Below are 21403 nucleotides of genomic sequence, written 5' to 3'. Positions count from 1 at the left end.
CAGGAAGTGATGTCACCATGCTACCGTCCGCTAAATGTTTTGTAAATCCTTCCAGAGGTGTTATCAGGTTACTTACAAAAACAGCATTTTCAGTTTTAGAAGTGTTTATTTCTTGCTAGCTTTTACATAATATATGAGAAAGGTGTTATTTCTTGTCAAAAAATGAAGCGAAGTTAGCAGCTCTCAACCCCGAGAAGTGGCATAACATCTGCGAGATCATACCATAAAATTAGGTACAGAATGTGACATTTTAACCTCTTAAAATAGGTCAAGGTTAGCCATCTTTGAACTTGTCCAAGGTATGTGTCCCAAGAATGTCAATTTGAAGACTGTGGCAGTAGTAGGACTGGACTTATGCTGAGCACAGACAGACGGGCGGACGGAAAGCCTTCACAATACCTGGTGGCCATATTTAGCTTAAATTTTTCTCACAATCATAATTTCTAACTGCACAGTCTTGCAGTTGTGCAGCTTTGCAAATATTTAAAATGAAACCTCCAATTTTGCAAATGCAAAAGACAGAATATAACTGATTTTGCACAATGTGACTCCTTTAAAACTCTTAAACTCAAAAAAGAAAGAGTCATTTTCTGGCCGAGCACCGTGGCCCATCTCAGCCAGCTGTCCTCACCTCCTTCTAGAGAGGAACAATAGCGAGTGTGTGAACCAGTAGTATCTCTCTGTAGCATGAAAGTAGCAACCTCGCAGCCAGGAAGGCACTGGGGAGGGTCGTGAGGGCAGCAGAGAAGATTATAGGGCCAGGCTGCCAACCATTGGTGAACTGGCAGAACAGCGCTACTTAATCAGGGACACTTCACGTCCCATTAACAATCCATTTTCCCTCCTACTTTCAGGTAGACGGTACCGTAGCCTGAGTTACAAAACACACAGATTCAGGGACAGCTTTTACCCAACCACCCTAAAACAATTTAATACAAATCAATAGAAAGAACTGTGCAATACAGAATGTAGAATATAAAGTACACTCTAGCATATCCTTCTTCATATGTGCAATATCCCATGTCCTTTATTTATTTATTGTATGTTGTGTATTCACGGATTCAGAGACAGTTATCGTTGGGTTTAGAACCAAAAAAAAAATCATCACTATCACACACCTAGGACCGGTATTCTATGCTTTATTCTGTGTTTTTATCTATTCATGCAGTGCATCGATAGGTCATTCTGTGACAGCATTTGTGATTTTTTTTTACTGAATGACAATAAAAACGGAGTCTAAGTCTAAGTCATATATGCCTGCCAAGGAGCCTTCCAAAACCTTGGAATCCCAGGCTGCAGCACCTTTCCTAAAGAAGGCCCTTTGTGCGACACACAGAGACAAACGGTAGAAGAGAGTGCAGATGAGGTAAAGAGAGAGAGGAAAAAACACGGCTTGACATGAATAATAAAGGCTGTTTTCTGTCTGTCTTCATCAATATGCCTCTTCTGTAACTTTGGAAGCAGCCACAGATAAGGGTTCATGAACGCACGGGCTCAGTTGCTTTATTTACATTATAAATCAGATTTTTGGTCACAAATATGCAGCAAAAATTTACAGATATATTTACATTCATTCCAAAGCAAATTAGCATCATCTTTGGGATAATCACTCCAGTAAAACACAAATATTCTGCATAGAATATTCGACTTTGATATGCAAATTTGATGTGAAAGCACAAGACTGGCATTGGGATAATGGAAGCTATATGTTGTATATAATAATGTTAGCATATTTTAGCTTTAAATTTAGCTGAAACATAAGAGTGGATAGTCTCAATACCTTTCCTTCATATAACTCTTGACTGTTTAGTTAGTGACGTAACCAAGCGGTAACCATTGACGGTCCCAAATGAGGCACACCTGGAATTAGAAAAAGTTGCAGTTGCTTGACTGGCCACTTGAGGCTGGCTCCGATAGGAAGCACATTCCCATAGGAGTTCATGTTAAAATGAAATTTACAAGAGAAATGAACATGTTCACAGTTTAGTAGCTATAGCTAGGTAAACTATAGCTAGTTTTCCGTCCATGATAACTGTCCAGGGGTTTTTAATGCAGCTTAAGATGTTTTAAGCCACCAAGTTATGTAGAATTTGGCAAGTGGACGTTTTGAGTCACAAAGCGTCTCTGATTCCTAGCTCAGCATGGCTCTCTCATGGTGACTATACGTGTTGTACATGTCTGTAAGATGTCCGCGGTGCAATATTTCTATTAAGTGTATCAATGATGATGGCATTAGCAATTTTAGCAGCTATTGGTAGCTTGATCCGTTAAGTCTTGCTAATTTACAATTACCGAGAAAATAAGTGGGTGATCATTTTTAATGGCCACACAAAACCCAAGCATAATGAGAACCACTGCTCAGTCCCCAAAAATATGACAGAATAAACATCCAAACCAAGGTAATTAAAATTTGGGGGAGGGGCATGTACTTCTTTCATCCTGCCGAGTTCACGCACTGCATCACCCACGTGCCACCTCTTTATCCAAATATGTGTAACTGGTGATGTAGGCAAAGCGCGATCCAATGTGATGACACCCAGAGCAGCAAATTTTGGTCTTCATATTGACTCTTCCTGGTCTTGAAAGAAAAATGACAGATGGGGATAAAAGCATTAGCCCCCCATGAAATTTAACGTTTTCTTCAAAATTTTCTGAAGTGCTTTTTTAACAGACCCTGTACCATTTTCCAAGGTTTGAACAAGGTTTCAAATTGTGACCTTCCGGGATGCATACGCACAAAAGTAAGATTATGGGCAAAGTACTCTAAATCGAAGTACTTCTTTAAGATTTCAAGGTTTCTATACCCATAAAGCCAAACCCACCAAATTAAATTGATGAACTTTCCTTCAATGATATATATATATATTTATTTTTTATTAGATTTTTACGATCTTTACTCAAACAGCTACCAATAATATCGCTTTGTACTTGAGTCATATAAGATCAAAAACAGGACAAGGGGGTGGTTGCAGATTACAAAGGTAGGACGTGTCTACATCCCAGTAGGGTTAGGTATCGAGAACCAGTTCTTTTCAGGTATCGTTAAGAAATGATTCCATCTACCGATATCAATAGTCTTTTTGCTTAACCATTCCCTTATCGGTCCTTCAGAGCAGCTGTTGTTTTTGAGGGTGTTTGTCAGGAAAATTATAATTTCTCTATGTTGATTACAGACCCTGCAGCGGCTCTGTAATCAACAGTTTCTGCAGCGCAACTCCAGTTTGAAGCGTGAACCAATGAATCAATGCTTCGATCCGCTGGCTCATTGGTTCTTTGATTCACTGCTCTTCAGAAGCGGTAAGTCCGCTTCTTAACTCCTCTCAATTAAAATTAAAATATGTTAATCGTGAGTCACTTTTGTGTGGATTAAAGTGACTAACTGGGACTCATGTCTTGTTGCAGTCAAGAAACGAGAATCATCCTCCGTTCCGTTGGCACAGTTGCAAACACTGCATGGCTCTCTGCCGAGACAGAGTCCGCTCGGAATTAATAATTTCAAAACAAATCGGCGCTTTAAATAAAATGACAACTCTTTCCAAACGCTGTAATACAGACAATAAACTACAATCAACTAAAACGTTTTTTTTCCTCCCAAAATGAGACGTCCTGCGTTCTTTATGAATTACATCCTGACATGCAGCACAGCAAGAGTTCAGCTCAGACATATGGAAAGACATTCATGCCAATAATGTCTGAAAGGAAATGCTTTTGACAAAAACTACAGATTTTGTTTATTTCTATTTATGTCCAGAGATCAAGGATCCACCATGAAGAGTTTATTACAGGGGTCCCCAACCTTTTTTGAACTGAGATCTACTTTTAAAGTCGACAGTGTATCGAGATCTAGTAAGCCATATGGAACGCCACAGCGTAGCCGCAATATACTGAGCACCAATATAATAACACAATTTTCTGGCAGGTTTTAACAATAATAATGCACCATTGAAGTAAATGTGCACGGTAGAATAGAATAAGCACAAGTAGGCCTAGGACTGGCCTCAAGCTGGAAAAGTTGTTCCCTACCTTAGTGGGACTTCTGACACCGAGAGGAGGAAGCTGGTCTCTCATAGTCCGGACAGTAGGAGCTGAGTGCAGCCGTAAGCAGGCACTCAGGCACTCTGTCTGCATTAGATTCCAGTTTTAGACATTCATGTCAGGTGCTGCTCTGGATTTGAGCTCAATGTCATTTTTCATTGTGAGGATCCAGGTTGAAGAGTGATGCCACTTTGGACGATATACAGTCCACATCTATATTTTCCCCAAATGGAAAACAGAGAAAACTGACAACAGGCTCTTTGGATGCAAAGTCAGTGAAGCGCCTGTCAAATTCTGACAAGATGCTCTGCATGTGATCATAACGTGCACTCTTAGGCTCAACAGTCTTTGTCCTGGTACTTAAGTTCTGTGTCCACGTGTGGAAAGTTCTGCAGGTCACACTGTTGCAACCTGCTTGACAGCACATATAATATGCTTTTAAACTTGCTTTCAAATCCAAAAGCTGTGCATATTCAGCATGGTTTGAACTTTACAGCAATTCTTTAAATTCAGACAGAAGACCACTCCAGAAAAGGCTGGACCGAAAGGCGCAGGACGCGCAGGAGCCGAAAAGATCCCAGGAGTGTGCAGAAGGCCTGACAAAAACCCGCTTGTGTGCTGTGGTGGCTGCTGTATCAATTTTATTGCGTTACTAAGTCATATATATTGATTTATAACCCAAAACTGTCAAAAGGGCCAACAGACATGAGTGTAAAGATGACTGAATATATCATCAGGGCAGTACATTGATCAGTCCACGTGAACATTGTGCAGAACGATGCTGCGTTCATGTACCGTCGGAAATTACACTTTTTTGTTGTTCCAAACTCAGTAGTTGGTTGTGGCAGGTGTGTGGTTTTTGGTTTTTAAAAAAATCATTGTATCCTCACAAAAGATTAATTCTGGCCTATATAAGGTGCCTGAGCCCAGTGAAGCAGACCCCCCACCCACATAAAAAATTCAAGCACACAAGTTGTAATTTCCGACGGTAACTGAACGCAGCAGCGATCTGCACGGTGTTCACACGGAGTAGTTTACTGCTCTGATGATATATTCAACCATCTTTACACTTATACTTATTACTCCTTTTGACAGTTTTGTGTTATAAATCAATATATATGGTTTAGTAACGTAATACAGTGATACAGCAGCCACCAAACCTCTGCTGAGTCTCCTCCAGGTGCGAAGAGAATAAATGCGTCCTCAGACTCCTGGCCTGAACAGAACACTGCAGTCTTGTTCGTCACTTTCATCACTCTTCATATTTATGGACCATGAATCATTGTGCTGCTCGCCGACTTCTCAATTCCAGGACTTTTCAAGCGAGCAGGGGGGATTTAGCCGGGTTAGCATTAGAAGTTAGCATCGTATTTTTTGTGAATCGTCTGAAATGCCGCTCCAAATTCCCTTTCTTCAGTAAAGCCACATGTGCACTGCCGATAAGACAGATGGATTTGCCATTGGAATAAATGAAAAAAATAATACAAGATCAAAATTACAAGTCTTGTTATCTACCATAGAAGAAGAGCTGTTCTTCTACTCTGGCGTTTAACAGCAGCCGGCATCCTTGTAAGTGAATTGCTGCCACCTGCTGCATCAGTCTGTTATAGCAGCACTAAATCTTCTCGAGTCCAGAAACAGGTTTTTTTTTTTTTTTTATGCGATCGACAATCGACTGGTTGGGCATGCCAGGTTTATTAAGTCCAGAGTTTAAGGATCCAGTGACCAATTTCACATTTATTTACTTTAAGACTCAATAAAATGTTGGTGACATAGAAAACCTGTAAAGCCTACTTTTAGTACACAGAAAATTCACAAGCGGGATCGATAAGGGAATTGATAAGGAATCGGGTCGATAAGTGGAATCGATAATGGTATCGATATTGATAAAATTTTATCAATACCCATCCATACATCCCATGTATAGGCATCCAAGCAGGTACAATGCATGAGGGCAGGTCGCCAGTTCCAACTACACACACTCTCTCTTTCACACTTTCACACTCATGGCATGTTGTCTCACCAGAAACAAAAACTGGGGTCTGATAGCGGTGAGACCAACGGACGGCCTCTGGATAGATTTTCAATGTGCAACCAGAGGCTTAAGATAGACGGAGTCATGGATAATCCTCCCTCCTGTCCTCCTCCTGTGCTCCCTCAGTTCTCCTCTATCCCTCCCACTGTTGCCTCACTCACTCTATTTTTGTCACCTCTAACCTACTCTGTTCTCTGTTTCTTCACCAATCTGGTCCATCTGACCCTCCTTCTTTCTTTCTTTCCCACCATGTATGGTTTTGCCTCTCAAATGTTAACAATGTCTCTCGTTGAGTCCTTAAGTTAAAGCCTAATATAAACGTCTTTAAGTCTGAAGGGCCTTTAATTGGTCATTACATCCTCAACTACAGCTGCTAGAGCCTTGTTGTGCTTAACGTACATTTTAAACGCACATGGTGTAGCCACTGTGGATTCCACCCTGCTTTTGAAGCCTAAAGCATTCACAGCGAGGACGGGATTGTTGAACCCTCGGAGCAGTGCTACATTAAAACCTCTATTATCACTTCTGACATTCAAACTAACCAAAAACCAGGTTTGGCAGAAATGTCGGAGATGATGTCTTCTGTCAGACAGTGCGTCCTTCTTGTAGAATACAGCTGGCAAGAAAAGCCACAGAAGCAACGTTGCATACTGTTGCAATAAAAAGTGATTCCACTACAAAATTAATAACTTCGTAAAACTGGTTCAGGACGGATTTTTATTGCATTTGAGTAAATGTGGTGTTGAGAAAATGTAACAGATCATGGAAACCCATTCTGGGCAAATTAATTGAAACATGCAAGTGACAAACGTGTCTTTTTACTTCGGCTTCTGTGCTTCTGCACTGAATTATGAAAGGCGAAAACATTCTAAGCTGTGTCAACTAATAGTCAGTGAAAAAAAAGATTCTCTGACCCGCGCTTCGTGAAAATAAGTGTCAGGAAGTAAGAGTTTTTCCGTGTGCGTCCTCTTCTACATTTCTGTTTGCTGGTGTGCCCCAAGGTTCTATTCTAGAACCCATTTTGTTTGTGCTATATGTACTTCCTCTTGGATACTTATAAAATATATGTGAAGTAAGGCTTTGAACTGATTCAAGGAACAAAGACAAAACCAGAAACTATTTATATATGGCTCAGATCAAAAACAAAACTACAAACTTTATATTATTTAATATTCTGGAACAGAAAGGTGTGTTTGAAATAATGGCAACTGGTTAATAACATTACATTTTTGTTATTTTATTACAAATTTAGATATTTAATTATTGCAACAACATGGTGCTGAGTTCACTTCCTGTCTTCATCTATGGCATGCACATCTTTGAAGGGCAAAGAAATATTTACTAGCGATAGGCAACTAAAGTAAAATGCTGTGTGAGCTTTCAGTTTCCATCCAATGGAGGTAAATATTGTGGTACGTATCTTACAAATGTTGGTTGTAGACATCAACTTCATCAATATTTGATAGACAGGCTAACATAAAGAATTTTTTTGTAAATAATTAGCTAGCACCAGTTAGGCTTAGTGCATGTGCAGCATAGCCTAGCTTGTTACCTACAGCATTAGCCACATACTATGGCATCATATATAGCCTATATCATTAGAGATTTTTCTAATGTCCAAATGATACATATTTTTATGTTACACAGCCTTACATGGAATGTTATTAACTGGTTTGAGAATGATCATTTAATAGGTATAATCCACAACTGTAAACTTTAAAATACAGATTCTGCTCACAGCACACTGACTCCAAAATAAATAAATAAGTTATGGTTTGAAGCCCTGACCTGAAGGTATCGCTTTACACTGCTACTGTATGCAGATGATATTCAGTTATAGCTTGATTATATCTCGGTTATATCTTCAAGACTGTCTCAGTGTTATCAAGTATTTTATAGCAGATTATATTTTTTACAATTATAGAGACAAACCAGAAGCTCTTAAATGTTCCACAGCCAGTTTTGTCACAATCAACTCTCTTTTATTTTTAGCACATTCAATTATCAGGAATTTCAATGTCATATTTGATCAAACCTTGAACTTTAATCATTTTAACTGTATTGTGGGGTGTTGTATCTTCCAATTTACACAAACCTCTTCATTTCAAGCTCATCATATCTTGGTCTGAAATGGAAATAATCCTACATGCATGAGTAGAACGCTACTATAATGAGGGATATTCCATTGATTAAACTTGCACGTTTGACTTCGGCACACAAGACAGGTGGGCAAGGTTGCTTTTGGGGGTGGTTGTATTATAAGATATAGCAAAATGTGATAGTTTTTTTTTTAATGCATCTAGAGATGATAAAGAAGAATTTTCCCTTCAAAAGCCAGCATTTAAGATGGTCTGCAATGCTATAAAAGCAATTACAGTGTGCACCTGTCAGCCAAAGGTAAATATTGGTTACTTATAAAGCAACTTACATGATAAAAACACTTCCACTGATGTTGGTTTTTCAGATTCACAGCGCAAAATCAACAGTGTTCTTAAAGTCAGGCAATGCAACATACCAAGTTTCATGATGATCAAAAACAGCAGATGCTACTGCACTCACAAGCAAATTTTAGGTTAAGAACAATATTTCCCTTGAGTTTGGACCTTTTACCCTTAAATCAGTGGAGTGGCTGGAGTTATACATCATAAACTTTTTATTAGTCATTAATGTACAGGCGATGATCCCCCACTCAATCAATTATTGGTTTTAAAAAGTTGACAGTCACCTTGATGTTTGATCTTCTGATCCCAAACTTAATTTACTTTGATGTAAATCTGCCTCATACCTAACACGAAAAGTACAACCTGATTGGTCAACCGGTTTTCCAAGTTCCCCTGCCAAAATGTCAAAGTTAATGCTGTGTTACAATGCAACAATACCATCCTACAACTTCTTTGACAAAAAACATTCCAGATGTATCCCAGTATCCCAGAAGAGATGTAATACCAAAGACTTCTAGTCATCACCTTGAGACACTGGTTAGTGTCTAAGTCTTGCAATCATACAGTAAGACAGGAAGCATTAGGACCCTAAAGGCTTGGACCTTTGTTCTCCTGAAAACATATTGGCATTGACAAATGCCTCTGTCCACAAGCTCTTCCCAGGCCTCTCTCGATGTCAAAGTCCAAGGACCTAGAGACATGAATTCCACTCCCAAGATAACACTTTCACTGCATAGGTACACTTCTGATGGTTGACTCTAGACATCATTGAAAGCCTTGATCTTAGTCTTGATTCACGACAGTTGCAAACCCAGAAACTCTGATTCTTCACTCAGCTTCTTTTAAAAAGATGTCTAAATGCTGAACCACCATGCTAGGAGTTAACTCAAAGCTGACATTGAGCACCACCTGCATTGACTAACAGTAGATTGTTGTTTAATTGCCTGAGCTTCCATCTATGTCAGGTATACTGATGGATGGCTGAGCTTGCTGAGTTGTTTGCCTACTCCTGTGAATTCCACTTGCAACAATTTAAATAAATAGTTTTTTTCCCCAGCAAAACACCACTTGCTCTGTTTCCACCTAAGAAATTGCACATAAAAGTCACTCTCTTAAAAATAAAATGCTAAATTTGCTCGACCAGAATGGGTGACATCCAACTAGTGAAGCGAATTCTTTATAAGTGCTTGAAGCAATGATACAATGAGAATTTTTGGATGTTGCAGTAAAAGATGCCTTCACTGGAATCATTGTGTACATCCATCATCTTAAGTCAGGGTGAGGTGATTTGGCAGATGGCCAGCAACCTGGGGTAACCACTGGAAACCAATTAAGGTCCCTAAAGGAGGTATCACGCCTCTGGCGTGATGCCTACAAGAAACTTGCTGATGGCACCACTGAAAACTGTCGCTCAAAAAACATTTCCCTGCTCAACTTACAAGATGTGTATTTGTTCAACTGAGTGTGCTTTTGTGTTTGCGTGTCTTAAGTACACAATTACAACTTTTTATTTGCATGCAACCGCTTCAGTGAGCTTCCCGCGCAGTCATCTGCAACGTCAATTCTGTTTGAATTACAGAGTTCATGTAAGAGCGGAAACTAATTGTACGTTGGTGTTATGGATCAGGAACAATGTTTTGTACAGGATGTAATACAAGTTCCATTTCTGCTCAGTTTATCAAATATCTCTCAGCTGTTGTCAACCACAAATATCTCTGTAGGCGATGTGTAAAGTTACCCAAAAGAGAGCTTGCATTTGCTTTACTAGTGCAGTGCCTGTAGGAAGTTTAAATTCCTATAGAAGATTGTGAGTTCAAGTAGATTTTTCACGGACGGTCGTAAGAGGCTGTGTTTCAGTGTGGGATGTACAAAGAGGTGTACTTACTCTTACATAGTTTTAACAGACAAAGTGTACGTTTGTTAAGACATGGGTTGACACTGAGAAATAAAGAGATGCAAATACAGTAAATTTAAGAAAAGACTGACATTCATCCAACATGGTCAGACACATGTACACACATAGAGATATAGGAAGGAATAACCAGTATACAGTAGTTATTGACAATGTGAGTCAGGGACATTTAGGTATGTTGTGAAATGTGTGGATCAATATATGAGTCACATGTGAACCGACAACTAATATTCTACCATTTGAGGTAGAATAATATCAATTTTGATCCAATACAAACATTCAAAAAGCCACTTGACACAAATTAAAGATATTTGATCCACATGTGGAGTTAATAAGCACTTTTATGCCATGTTTTGATTGATATGTTACATTATATTATTATTTGAATATAGTATTTCATATTGTTTTCAAAAATCAGTTTTATTATCAATTATATGAAAAAAGGATTCCTATTGAACAGGTTATTGGAAGAGACTCAGACAAAATTAAACAGAACATTTAGAATATTTAAATCTCAGTACTCCCAACCTTCTGAACTTGAACTCATAGCGAATATATTTAATCCACCTTATGTACTTACTGAAATAATTTGTTGGTGTTAACAAAAAATGGATTTTAGCTGTCTTTTAGCAGTGTTGTCAAGTTAAACTCAGTCACAAGGAACACTGACAACATGCCTTTCACAGTAAAAGTATTTGCTGGGACGCTGGAATTAAATGCTTAATTGTGAAATGGTGCAATCAATATGAACTATCTGATGTTGTTTAACTTTGCTACCAGTAACATCAGCGAGCCACGCCATCTTGGAAGTATGATTGTTACAGTGTTAATCAAAATCTAAGTTTTGAAAATTAATTCCCAAAATTTTCATAATAAAGGCTGCACATCATCGTACTATGCACAAGCCATATCCGAAAGCTGAGGCCGATCTGACAAATACAGAGATACGCAAGTCACATACTCGCATTCACACAGACGCTTCTTGCTTTATAGACAGATGAAAAACAGGCACAAAGATTTCAATCCATTATTCCATTTAATGGTAGAGAATAAATATAAATCTTATATTGGCTTTGAGGTTCATTGGTGCCCATTGGCCTGTTCCCAAATTCTGTGGCGTGGAGTGGATGAGAGTCCCCTGTAGGAAGTAATCTAGATTACTTCCCCAGCCAAGGTCGGTGTTCTGTGGCTATATGCTCCCTAGCGAGATGTGCTTCCTTGTGCCATATTTCGGAAATCTGTTTCTATGCCCAATACTCCGTGCAACCTTGTTGAATTAACATTACAGAACTGCATGGAAAGTCTTAAAATGTCTTCTCGTTGTGTCTTCTGATCTATAATACACTGGAAATGCTGCCCATAATTACCGTCAGCATTTTTTGATAGGACAGATAGGATGGACTCTGCTATTGATTAGTCCTACACCATCGTCTCCTGCAGACGGACGGATGCCAGGACAGGACTCTGCTATCGATTGGTGTCGTGGCAGCAAATTTCAACAAAGCAGCACAAATTGTCAGAACACTGGTACCCAATAGGGTTGGCACGATACTCTTGCTTCCTACTCCGATATGCATCACAATACTTGAGTGCCGATTCAATACGTAGACAAATGTAGTACCCTAGGAAAAAGTTTTATTTGTGTCCCTATATTACAACTAAGTAACCACCAGTTACTGTGTTCAGCCCAATTACAGACTGGCGTCCTGTTCAGGGTGTACCCCGCCTCGCACCCTTTGACTGCTGGGATATGCTCCAGCCCCCCGTGACGCTTGATTGGAGTAAGTGGGTATGAATGAATGAGTTCCTGTGTTCATGCACTTGCACAGAAATGGGACAGATTGTGTCTTCAATACTTTGTTTATATTATAAACAAACAAAAGAAAATTATAAGTACATAATTCTCCCAAAACAAAAAAGAAAAAAAAATTCCCTTGAAAACCATAGATGAAACATTCAAATACTCCATTCCTCCAGATCACTAGGTGGCAGCAAGAAGTGAAAGTCAGTTTGTGAGATGTAATTTACGCTCATGGTGCTGAATGTTCTTTCTTCAGTTTGACATCATAAACACTTATCTACTGAACTTTGACAAGCTCACCACAATAACCAGCACAAAACATTATCCAATAACAGACTATATACTGTAAACAATTATTTTTCACTACATTCTCCCAGAATTATTTGCACCGCTGTGAAGTAAATGTGCCACTGCACTCATTGGCTGCACAGTTTTGAAAATTAAAGTTGAGCAGCAAATTTAATAAAATTTGAGGAAGGAAACAATCTGCTTCATGCCACCAGAAAAAAGTCAAGGAGGACTTCACATCGTATCCATGAAAAAGATTCTGGGATAACTGCAATGATAATTTTTTTTTTTTTTATTAGTCTTGCTATTTGAGAATGTTTTATGCTGTTTTTGTGGTGACATTGTTAAAGTTGTATAGATGTCATTGTGATGTTAATGTGATGAAGCAACATGAGCGTAAATTATATTTAACAGACACGCTTTCACTTCTTTCTTGGTTATTAAAATCGGTTTTGAACAGAAAGTCTTTAAGGCCTTGTTGTTGTCGTCTAATGTTGTGGAGGGCTGTGATAAGTGAATGCTTAATCTGTGCTTTCATCGTGTTCTTGTTTCTTTATAAGGAGCTAACTACTTTGAAGGTTATTTTCTAATATTTACAATTAAATCTTCCAGTGAATGAATCAAAGTAGTAGTCGTAATACATAAAAAACCCTCACTTTTTTGACGAGCCCCCTGGGGTCATTGTTGCCCCTAGCATTTGCGTATACTGCCCGTGCCATGGGCCGGCCCTGTCAATACATATCACAACTGTTATCAAATGTAATTCTACAAGTGTTGCAATGTAATATTACAATATATTGTGTTTTTTGTTTGCTTTTGCTTTTGTTTTGCACATGTTCCTGTCATATCAATTAAATTCAGATAATTCACTTCAGTGTGACTGGACAGCCTCATTATAGGGATTCACCTTGGCTTATAGCATGGAGATTTAGGTTTCTGCTGTAACCAGCCTGTATCCTGGTAGCTCCTGGTAGTACACAACCAAACAATTCTTTGCAGTATAACATTTAATTGCTGCAAACAGAAACTTGAGAATCCCTCTGGCCACCCTGTGGGACTTGACGGGTATTGAGGGAAAGTTTGAAGCCTATATCCCTAGGGGATGGTACCGACGGAACGAGGAGCAGAAACAGAGACAGAGTCTGCAATTGTTATTAGTAAGATTTACAAAAACAGTGCACGTCACATTTTTCTCACTCAGCCAATCTCCCAATCAGCACATCTGAGCTATTTCAAATCAATATAAAGACTCACCCATATCCTACATTTTTAGCACTCTTTGGCTGCCTCGTAATACTCAGATTAGGTCTTCAACAATTACACTGCGCCCTTTTCTGAATAATTAATTGAATTTGGATTATATTGATTCTGGACTTTAAGAACTGATTATTATATGCTAAAAATAAATATTACATCGTCTATTTTTTCCACCGAATACACACTTAAAGCTGTGTGGACTGTGACAATGTGGGCAAACTGTCTCATCCAAGCAAATAGAAGGGTAATGTGACCGGGAATTGAACCCACGTCTTCATATTTGTAGCCCAACCTGTTGTACCATTTAATGGTGAAATAGAATTGATACATATGCCTCATTTTATGATGCAGTACTGAGCAAAAGCTTTAAGCACACAAGAATTTTGATTGTTAAACTGAAATGTTGGGGTTTTTTCTATCGATCAGTGGCTCAACAGAAAATTATATTTGACACTATTCCAACAAAAATCATGAGATTGTTCACCACATTTTTGTCAAAGAAATTATTAAAATTATCTAGCTATAACCCTCATTTTCATGTGAAATAAATGGCATAGTTTGCTTTCATTACCAAAATTACCACATTTTCAGAAAAATTACAGGGCGCTGCCTAAAACATTATATGTCATTTGGATTTACTCAAGGTCATCAAATATGGCCATCAGGTATTGCGAAGACTTTGCATCCGCCCATGTGTTCTGTCCGTCTGTCTGTGTAAGTCCAGTCCTATTACCCGCCAGAGGCTTCAAATTCACAGGGAACATTCTTAGAACACAGACCTTGGAAAAGGTCAAAGATGGTTATCCTTGACCTATTTTAAGAGATATTTTAAGAACTTAAAATGTCACATTCTGCTTAATTCTGTTCCTTTTACTTTTTTTTTTTTTTTTTTTTTGAGTGGCAGGGCTTACAGCCAATCAGAGTTGAGGGGCAATGTGATGTCAGTGGCTGGTCTAGCTAGCTGCAAACTCCATTTCATTTGTGTGTAAATATAACTTCTTTGCCATATATTATGCAAAAGCTAGCGAGAAATAAACACTTCTAAAACTGAAAACGCTGATTTTGGAACCTGGTAACACCTCTGGAGTGATTTACAAGACATTTCGCAGGTGTTAGCGTGGTGACATCACAGGCTGGTAGCTAGCTACAAACTCCATTTCATTTGTGTGTAAATATAACCTCTTTGCCATATATTATGTAAAAGCTAGCAAGAATTATACACTTCTAAAACTGAAAATGCTGTTTCTGTAACCTGATAACACCTCTGGAGTGATTTACAATTTGATTTACAATTTGATTTTAACGCCATAGCGCCTCGTCTCTGGAACGAACTCCCTCTGTCCCTGCGATCCCTGGACTCTGTTGAGATGTTCAAAAAGCAACTAAAGACTCTACTTTTTAAACAGGCTTTTCATGGCCAATAATCTTTTAGTACTGAGTGTGTATTTTTACTGTATATTTTTATTGTTTTACCTTGTAAAGCGCTTTGTGACCCCTGTCTGCGAAAAGCGCTATATAAATAAAGTTTACTTACTTACTTACTTACAAGGCATTTCACAGGTGTTCACATGGTGACATCACAGGCTGGTCTAGTTAGCTACAAATTCTATTTCGTTTGTGTGTAAATATAACCTCTTTGTCATATATTATATAAAAGCTAGTGAGAAATAAACACTTCTAAAACTGAAAACGCTGATTTTGGAACCTGATAACACCTCTGGATTGATTTACAAAACATTTCGCAGGTTTTAGAGTGGTGATGTCACAGGCTGGTCTAGCTAGCTACAAATTCTGTTTCGTTTGTGTGTAAATATAACCTCTTTGTCATATATTATGTAAAAGCTAGCGAGAAATATACACTTCTAAAACTGAAAGGCATTTTGCAGACGTCAGTGTGCACGCTAATGTCCGCTAATTCAAAGCTAACTTCCACTCTTGTCATAAGCTCAGGTATGCGCACACGCATGCCCTCCTGCAGACACCGTTAAAACGTAAACATTGTTTATGATTGATTAATTGATTGATTGATTATTAGAGGTGCTTTATTGAACATGTACATGTTTTACGTAAGACAATAGCCTATAATTATTAATAATAATTCATGTAAATTACTATATATATATATATATATATATATATATATATATATATATATATATATATATACTTTACACTGGGATACCAATTAAACAACTGCAAATTATAAAGACAATGCCATATAGCCGAGAGTATTCTAGCATTCCATTATATTTTAAAATATTTTAGCCATATTAAATGTGCCAAAGGTTGCACGCTGTATATCGTCTATGTTGCTATATATTTTATTTATTTACTTATTAGCTTTTTATTGACAGTGTGTAAATGCATAAATTGTACCACTTTTTTTTAAAACTATGATTATATTCAAGCAGTATCCCAGTGGGTGCACTGACAGCATGTGTGTCTTTGTAAGTCATCAATAACTGTCAGGTCGAGGTCAACAAAAACCACCCAAAACTGAACTGTCCATGGTGCTGAACCCAACACCCAGACAGATTCAAGACTGATATTATTGCAACAAAACCCAAGCAACTGATCATAAAACCAGATGTGAATTAATAAGGAAGGAAGATTCAAACATTAAAGACAATTAGGGGTCACACTTTGAGCCCTCTTGCCATGCATTACGTAATAACAACAAAATGTTGATGCTGATTTTCCAAAAACGTGTTGGCGGTTTGAAACACTGAGCAAGAAAGAAGAAATAAAATTTTGGAGCTGATCCAGGAAGGCCTTTTTCTTTCTTTAATATTGCAAGACAGCAAACACATTTATATATTTTTATTTTTTTTAATTAAAATTAATTCCTCATGATATATCGCATTCATCTTTAGGGAAAAATATGAATATGTAGTTGAGTTTTGTGATTCTGAAAACCAATTTGGATCCAGTGTAACAAAATCTGTTTTCTTCGGATGTGTGATCTTAATTTGTATCATTATTTGGACTATTCTCACAAAAAATGGGCATAAAATGTATGAAAACATAATGCACAAAAAGGTCATGCATATTGCTCCATAATTTTGAGAAACATTTATACATCAGACTGTACATCTCCTCACTCAGGGGGAGGAGTAACGGGAAGACAGAGGAAGGGAAGGAGAGGAACAGTAGTAGCCAGTAAAACAGTAGCGAGCAGTATTTGTGGTATTTATATTTGTGCGTTTATATTTATATTTTCAAATTGTTTTTTATTTGCACTTTTGATACTCTGTGTGCTTCTTACCCTCTGTGCTCCTATACAATGTTGCTAGAACATCAATTTCTCCGAGGGAGTCTCCAAGGGATTAATAAAGATCTATCTTTATGTTTTCCTCCAGAAGAATCTATACAGCCTTGGTGAACCATTCGGCTGCCCCTCTTATCTTCTGCCCTCCCCTACAGTTTGATGTTGTCAAGGCAACTCCAGACATTATGCACACACCGACAGAAACTGTTACAAGCTCATTTGACTGATACGAACTCATCTCATCTGCACACATGACACACTCCCCCGAGCTCGCGGCTGTGCGGGATACTGCTGCGGCCACGCCACACTCACACTGCCTCAATTTGGATGACGGACTGTCTTAAAGTTTAGCATACATAAACAATCAAATGTATATGTATGGTTGTTTTAATTCTGATGTTTGCAATTATTACATTCAACTAGTAATAATAGTGGATTAATTGCTGTATTTTTGTCTGAGGTGACTGGATGTGAAGATAATTTTGTTGCACTTGTAAATTTGTTGCATTTGTTGTAATGACAATAAAATCTATCTATCTATCTATTGTACATAATTCATGTATTTCTCAGATGGAAGGTGGTTATGATGTCACCGACAAGATGGCGGATCATCCATCCATCCATCCATCCATCCATTTTCTTCCGCTTTATCCGGAGTTGGGTCGCGGGGGCAGCAGCTCAAGCAAAGCCGCCCAGACCTCCCAATCCTTACACACCTCCCCCAGCATCTCCGGGGGAACCCCAAGGCATTCCCAAGCCAGCCAAGAGATGTAGTCCCTCCAGCATGTCCTGGGTCTTCCAAGGGGCCTCCTCCCAATGGGACGTGCCCAGAACACCTCTCCAACGAGGCGTCCAGGGGGCATCCGGAAAAGATGCCCGAGCCACCTCAACTGACTCCTTTTGATGTGGAGGAGCAGCAGCTCCACTCCAAGCTCGAAAAAATAATGCGTTGTCATCTTTTACAAAATGTGAACGTATGTATCATAATGCAAAATGTGAAAGTTATTTGTGGGAATATGCACAAAATATCAAGATTAACTTTTCGTGTCACATCATACGAAACGTGTCATGAGATAATATGTTGCACTGCGAATGTATCATAGAAGAGCAGACCATCGGTCTTGGTGGAGGTCTACGTTCTCCAAGAATAAATCCACTGCAGTTTGTCTTCTTATGCATCCCATTAAGAAAACATGCCAAATCCATTCCATTTGCAGTGGCCTATAAATTGAAACACTTTCTGGTGTGGCATTTGAATTCTGCCACTGGGCATCCAGAGGGCAGAGGATATCAGCGGCAGTCATAAGTTTAAATATAAGAGGTTGCATCCAGCTTTTTAGTAACACGTGTTTGCAAATGGGTTCTTAGAACTGCTACAGTTCCACTTTTCCACTTTATACACAGAAATGATCTCCTCAGTGGTGTCCTGCAGGATTTACAAAGATGATGATCAGTGATCTTGCTTGGACAACTTGAACAAAGAGGCCCCCTTTAATTTTCTTTAATTAAAGAGGATTACATCATCGCACACCATAACTCATTTGTTTTACGCGGTAAATTAAAATCACTGCAGAAGTTGATGAAGGTGACATCACCAAAATGATCAGTTGTTGCTTAAAACGAACTGCTGGAGCGACACAGACGCATACACATGCATGTGCACGCACACACCGCCACCCCCTCTCCCCATCCCCTGTTGCTATGGAACCTGTCACCAAGGCGCCAAGGTATGAGGTTGTGATGAAAGTGGTGGACGAAGGCGACGACGATGCCGCTGATGATGATGATGATGATGATGATGATGCTACTGAGGATGAGGTTGAGGAGGATCGTAAAGGTGGTTATGAAGATTGCAGTTATACAATAACAAGGTCCGGGTTGGCAAACCAGCGTGTCGCTTTGCTCTCTGCAACGTGGGTGGAAGGAGCGACGCGCAATACTGCGCAATGCAAACAGACCCTTTCCTCACCAACACACAGACCACAGGCCCGATTCGGCTGCACTCTTTCCCTGAATTGCTTTAAAAAAAAAAGTCAACACGATCAACTTCAACCCCATCCCATAAAAAAAGCGCAGTGTTCTCGCTCAGCACATCAGTAAATCGGTTGCGTCCCCCTCTGCCACCTGTCACCTCTGTGTCATTCCGAACCCCGCACAGAAAACTTGGATCAGAACGTGAGAAAATGTGACTACTGATTCCAGATCGATAGTGATCGAGTGCGCATCGGTGGATTTTTTTTTTTTTTTTTTTTTTTTTTTTTTTTTTGGTGGGCTTTGAATTAAATCTCCAAAACAATGCGCACAAACGCGCTTTTACGCACTTGCTCTATTGGCGAAAACTGACCCACCCATTATGTGCCACCGCTTGCTGATTGACAGGCCTGTCGGGATGCACACGTGTGGAGAGAATCAAGGAAAAAACAAAGAGAGAAAGAAAGAAGGGCCTCATCCATGTACCTGCACGCAGCTTTGCGCGCAAGATGCTGCACAAAGCTCAATAGCGCATGAAGGGAATTAAACAATCTGCGCGCAGAGGGACGCGAAGAAAGTGGAGGAAAGACAGCTGCATCTGTCCATCTGTTGCAAACGAAGAGAGCTTTTCCTTCCCCTGCTGCTCCCCCCATTTCCAGATACCTCCCTCCCTCTTGCTCTCATGCACAGCTACAAGATGTTTCTCCAGTTACAGCCCATTTAAAAAAGAAAGAAAGAAAGAAAGAAAAGGCGCAGCACGTACCTTGATGATTCTCAAGGGTGTCCTCCGGGATGTACATGTTTTTGCTTTCATTTACCATAAATGTAGTCCGAGGTTATCCCTGTAGGTGAATGGAAGAGAGGGGAAACAGCTGGAGAGGAGGAGGGAAGGTAACCAAGATGAAGGGGGGGAAACCCCCCTAAAAATAAAGAAATAAAAATTAAAAAAATAAAATACTGTCTGACACTGACAGTTTTGGATATTCCGGTGTTTTGTTTGTGGGGAGGGTTTCTTCGGATGGAGTGAATATTACCTAATCCCCATGATGGAGGTGAAGGCGAGAAAAAAGAGGGAGCTTTCGGCGGAACCGGTTGGGAAAACGCACCGGTGCATCCCTCGGCACATCCGGGCCCTAGGAGACAAACATGAGACCAGAACCACGTTTGATTGGATTCACCCCCTCTCTCTCTCTCTCTCTCTCTCTCTCTCTCTCTCTCTCTCTCTCTCTCTCTCTCTCTCTCTCTCTCCTCTCTCTCTCTCTCCTCTCTTCTTCAAAATTACTGTAAAAAGAAATATCACAAGGTTAGAACGCACGGGGCGCCGTCAGTGTCGGTCGCAATGGAAGTGCGCAAAAGCGCGCATTCGTGCGCATCTTCAGCAGCGTGTCAAAATGAGAGAGGATGGAGAAGAGGAGGTGGAGGGGGAGGAGAGGACGGGGAGGAGGAGGAGGAGGTTTTGGAGAAAAATTAGAAAATGAGAAGAGTGTAGGTATTCCATGGTGGGCAGCGCGGGGTTCAATCTCCCAAAAGGTTGTCGGTTATTCTCCCCCAAAAAGAGAGAAGCAAGGCCGTCCTGTCTCATCCGGAGACCGGGTTCTCTGTCCTGATCCAGTCTATGGTCCGCCGGTCTGTCTGTCAGTCTGTGCGCCTGTCTGTCTGTCTTTCTGTGTCTCACTGATCGGGACTTGGAGCTCACTCTTCTCCTCTCTGCCTCTGCTGCAGCTCAGCTCTGCAGTGATACCGAGAGAGAGAGAGAGAGAGAGAGAGAGAGAGAGAGAGAGAGAGAGAGAGAGAGGTAGCCCCCCTCCTCCTCGTGCATGTAGACGCTCTGACTGTTTCCAGATGTGTGTGTGTGTGTGTGTGTGTGTGTGTGTGTGTGTGTGTGTGTGTGGTGTGTGTGTGTGTGTGTGTGTGTGTGTGTGTGTGTGTGTGTGTGTGTGTGTGTGTGTGTGTGTCTGTGTGTGTGCGGGAGGGAGGGAGGAGGAGGAGTGCACAGAGGCTGGTATCCAGATGATGACGATGAAGGTGATGTTGAGGGATGATGATGTTTGGTGAGATAGAAGGGAGATAATAAGCCATTAACCAGACTCTGGACCTCCAGAGCAGAGATTTGTTGTGGACACCAGGACATTTATTCGATTATTATTCCTGTTTCTGACTGTTGCACATCTGGACCAGTTCTCTGCCCCCCGTTCTTTTCTTTGGCCCAGCCTGTGTTTACACAGACAGTAAAGATCTTGGCTTTGTGACTCAAACTCTGATCTTTTCATGTCTTTCTAAAGCAGAGAGAAACCACAGGGAATTTTCAGATCTTTGGATAAATACAGATTCAAACCTCATGAGGTGGAGACAGTGTGCTCGTGAGCTCTGGGTTCAAAATGTAAACGCAAAATCC

The 21403-nt window shown here is 39.9% G+C and overlaps 1 protein-coding gene across 1 annotated transcript in view; it reads right to left on the bottom strand.

The window, feature by feature from the left end:
• Positions 1–20862, bottom strand: part of cacna1c (calcium channel, voltage-dependent, L type, alpha 1C subunit) — a 531481-nt gene extending 510619 nt beyond the window's left edge. Inside the window, exons 1-2 of the mRNA XM_034163903.1 lie at positions 20413–20862; positions 19772–19886 (exon numbers count right to left, since the gene is read on the bottom strand). Of these exons, the coding sequence (XP_034019794.1) occupies positions 19772–19829 (58 nt within the window). The 5' untranslated portion in view covers positions 19830–19886; positions 20413–20862. The remainder of the gene's footprint in view (positions 1–19771; positions 19887–20412) is intronic.
• Positions 20863–21403: the final 541 nt, after the last annotated feature.

The sequence above is a fragment of the Thalassophryne amazonica genome, chromosome 22 (genome assembly GCF_902500255.1).
Source record: "Thalassophryne amazonica chromosome 22, fThaAma1.1, whole genome shotgun sequence".
NCBI classification, from domain to species: domain Eukaryota; kingdom Metazoa; phylum Chordata; class Actinopteri; order Batrachoidiformes; family Batrachoididae; genus Thalassophryne; species Thalassophryne amazonica.
This window is presented reverse-complemented; position numbering and strand designations above follow the sequence as displayed.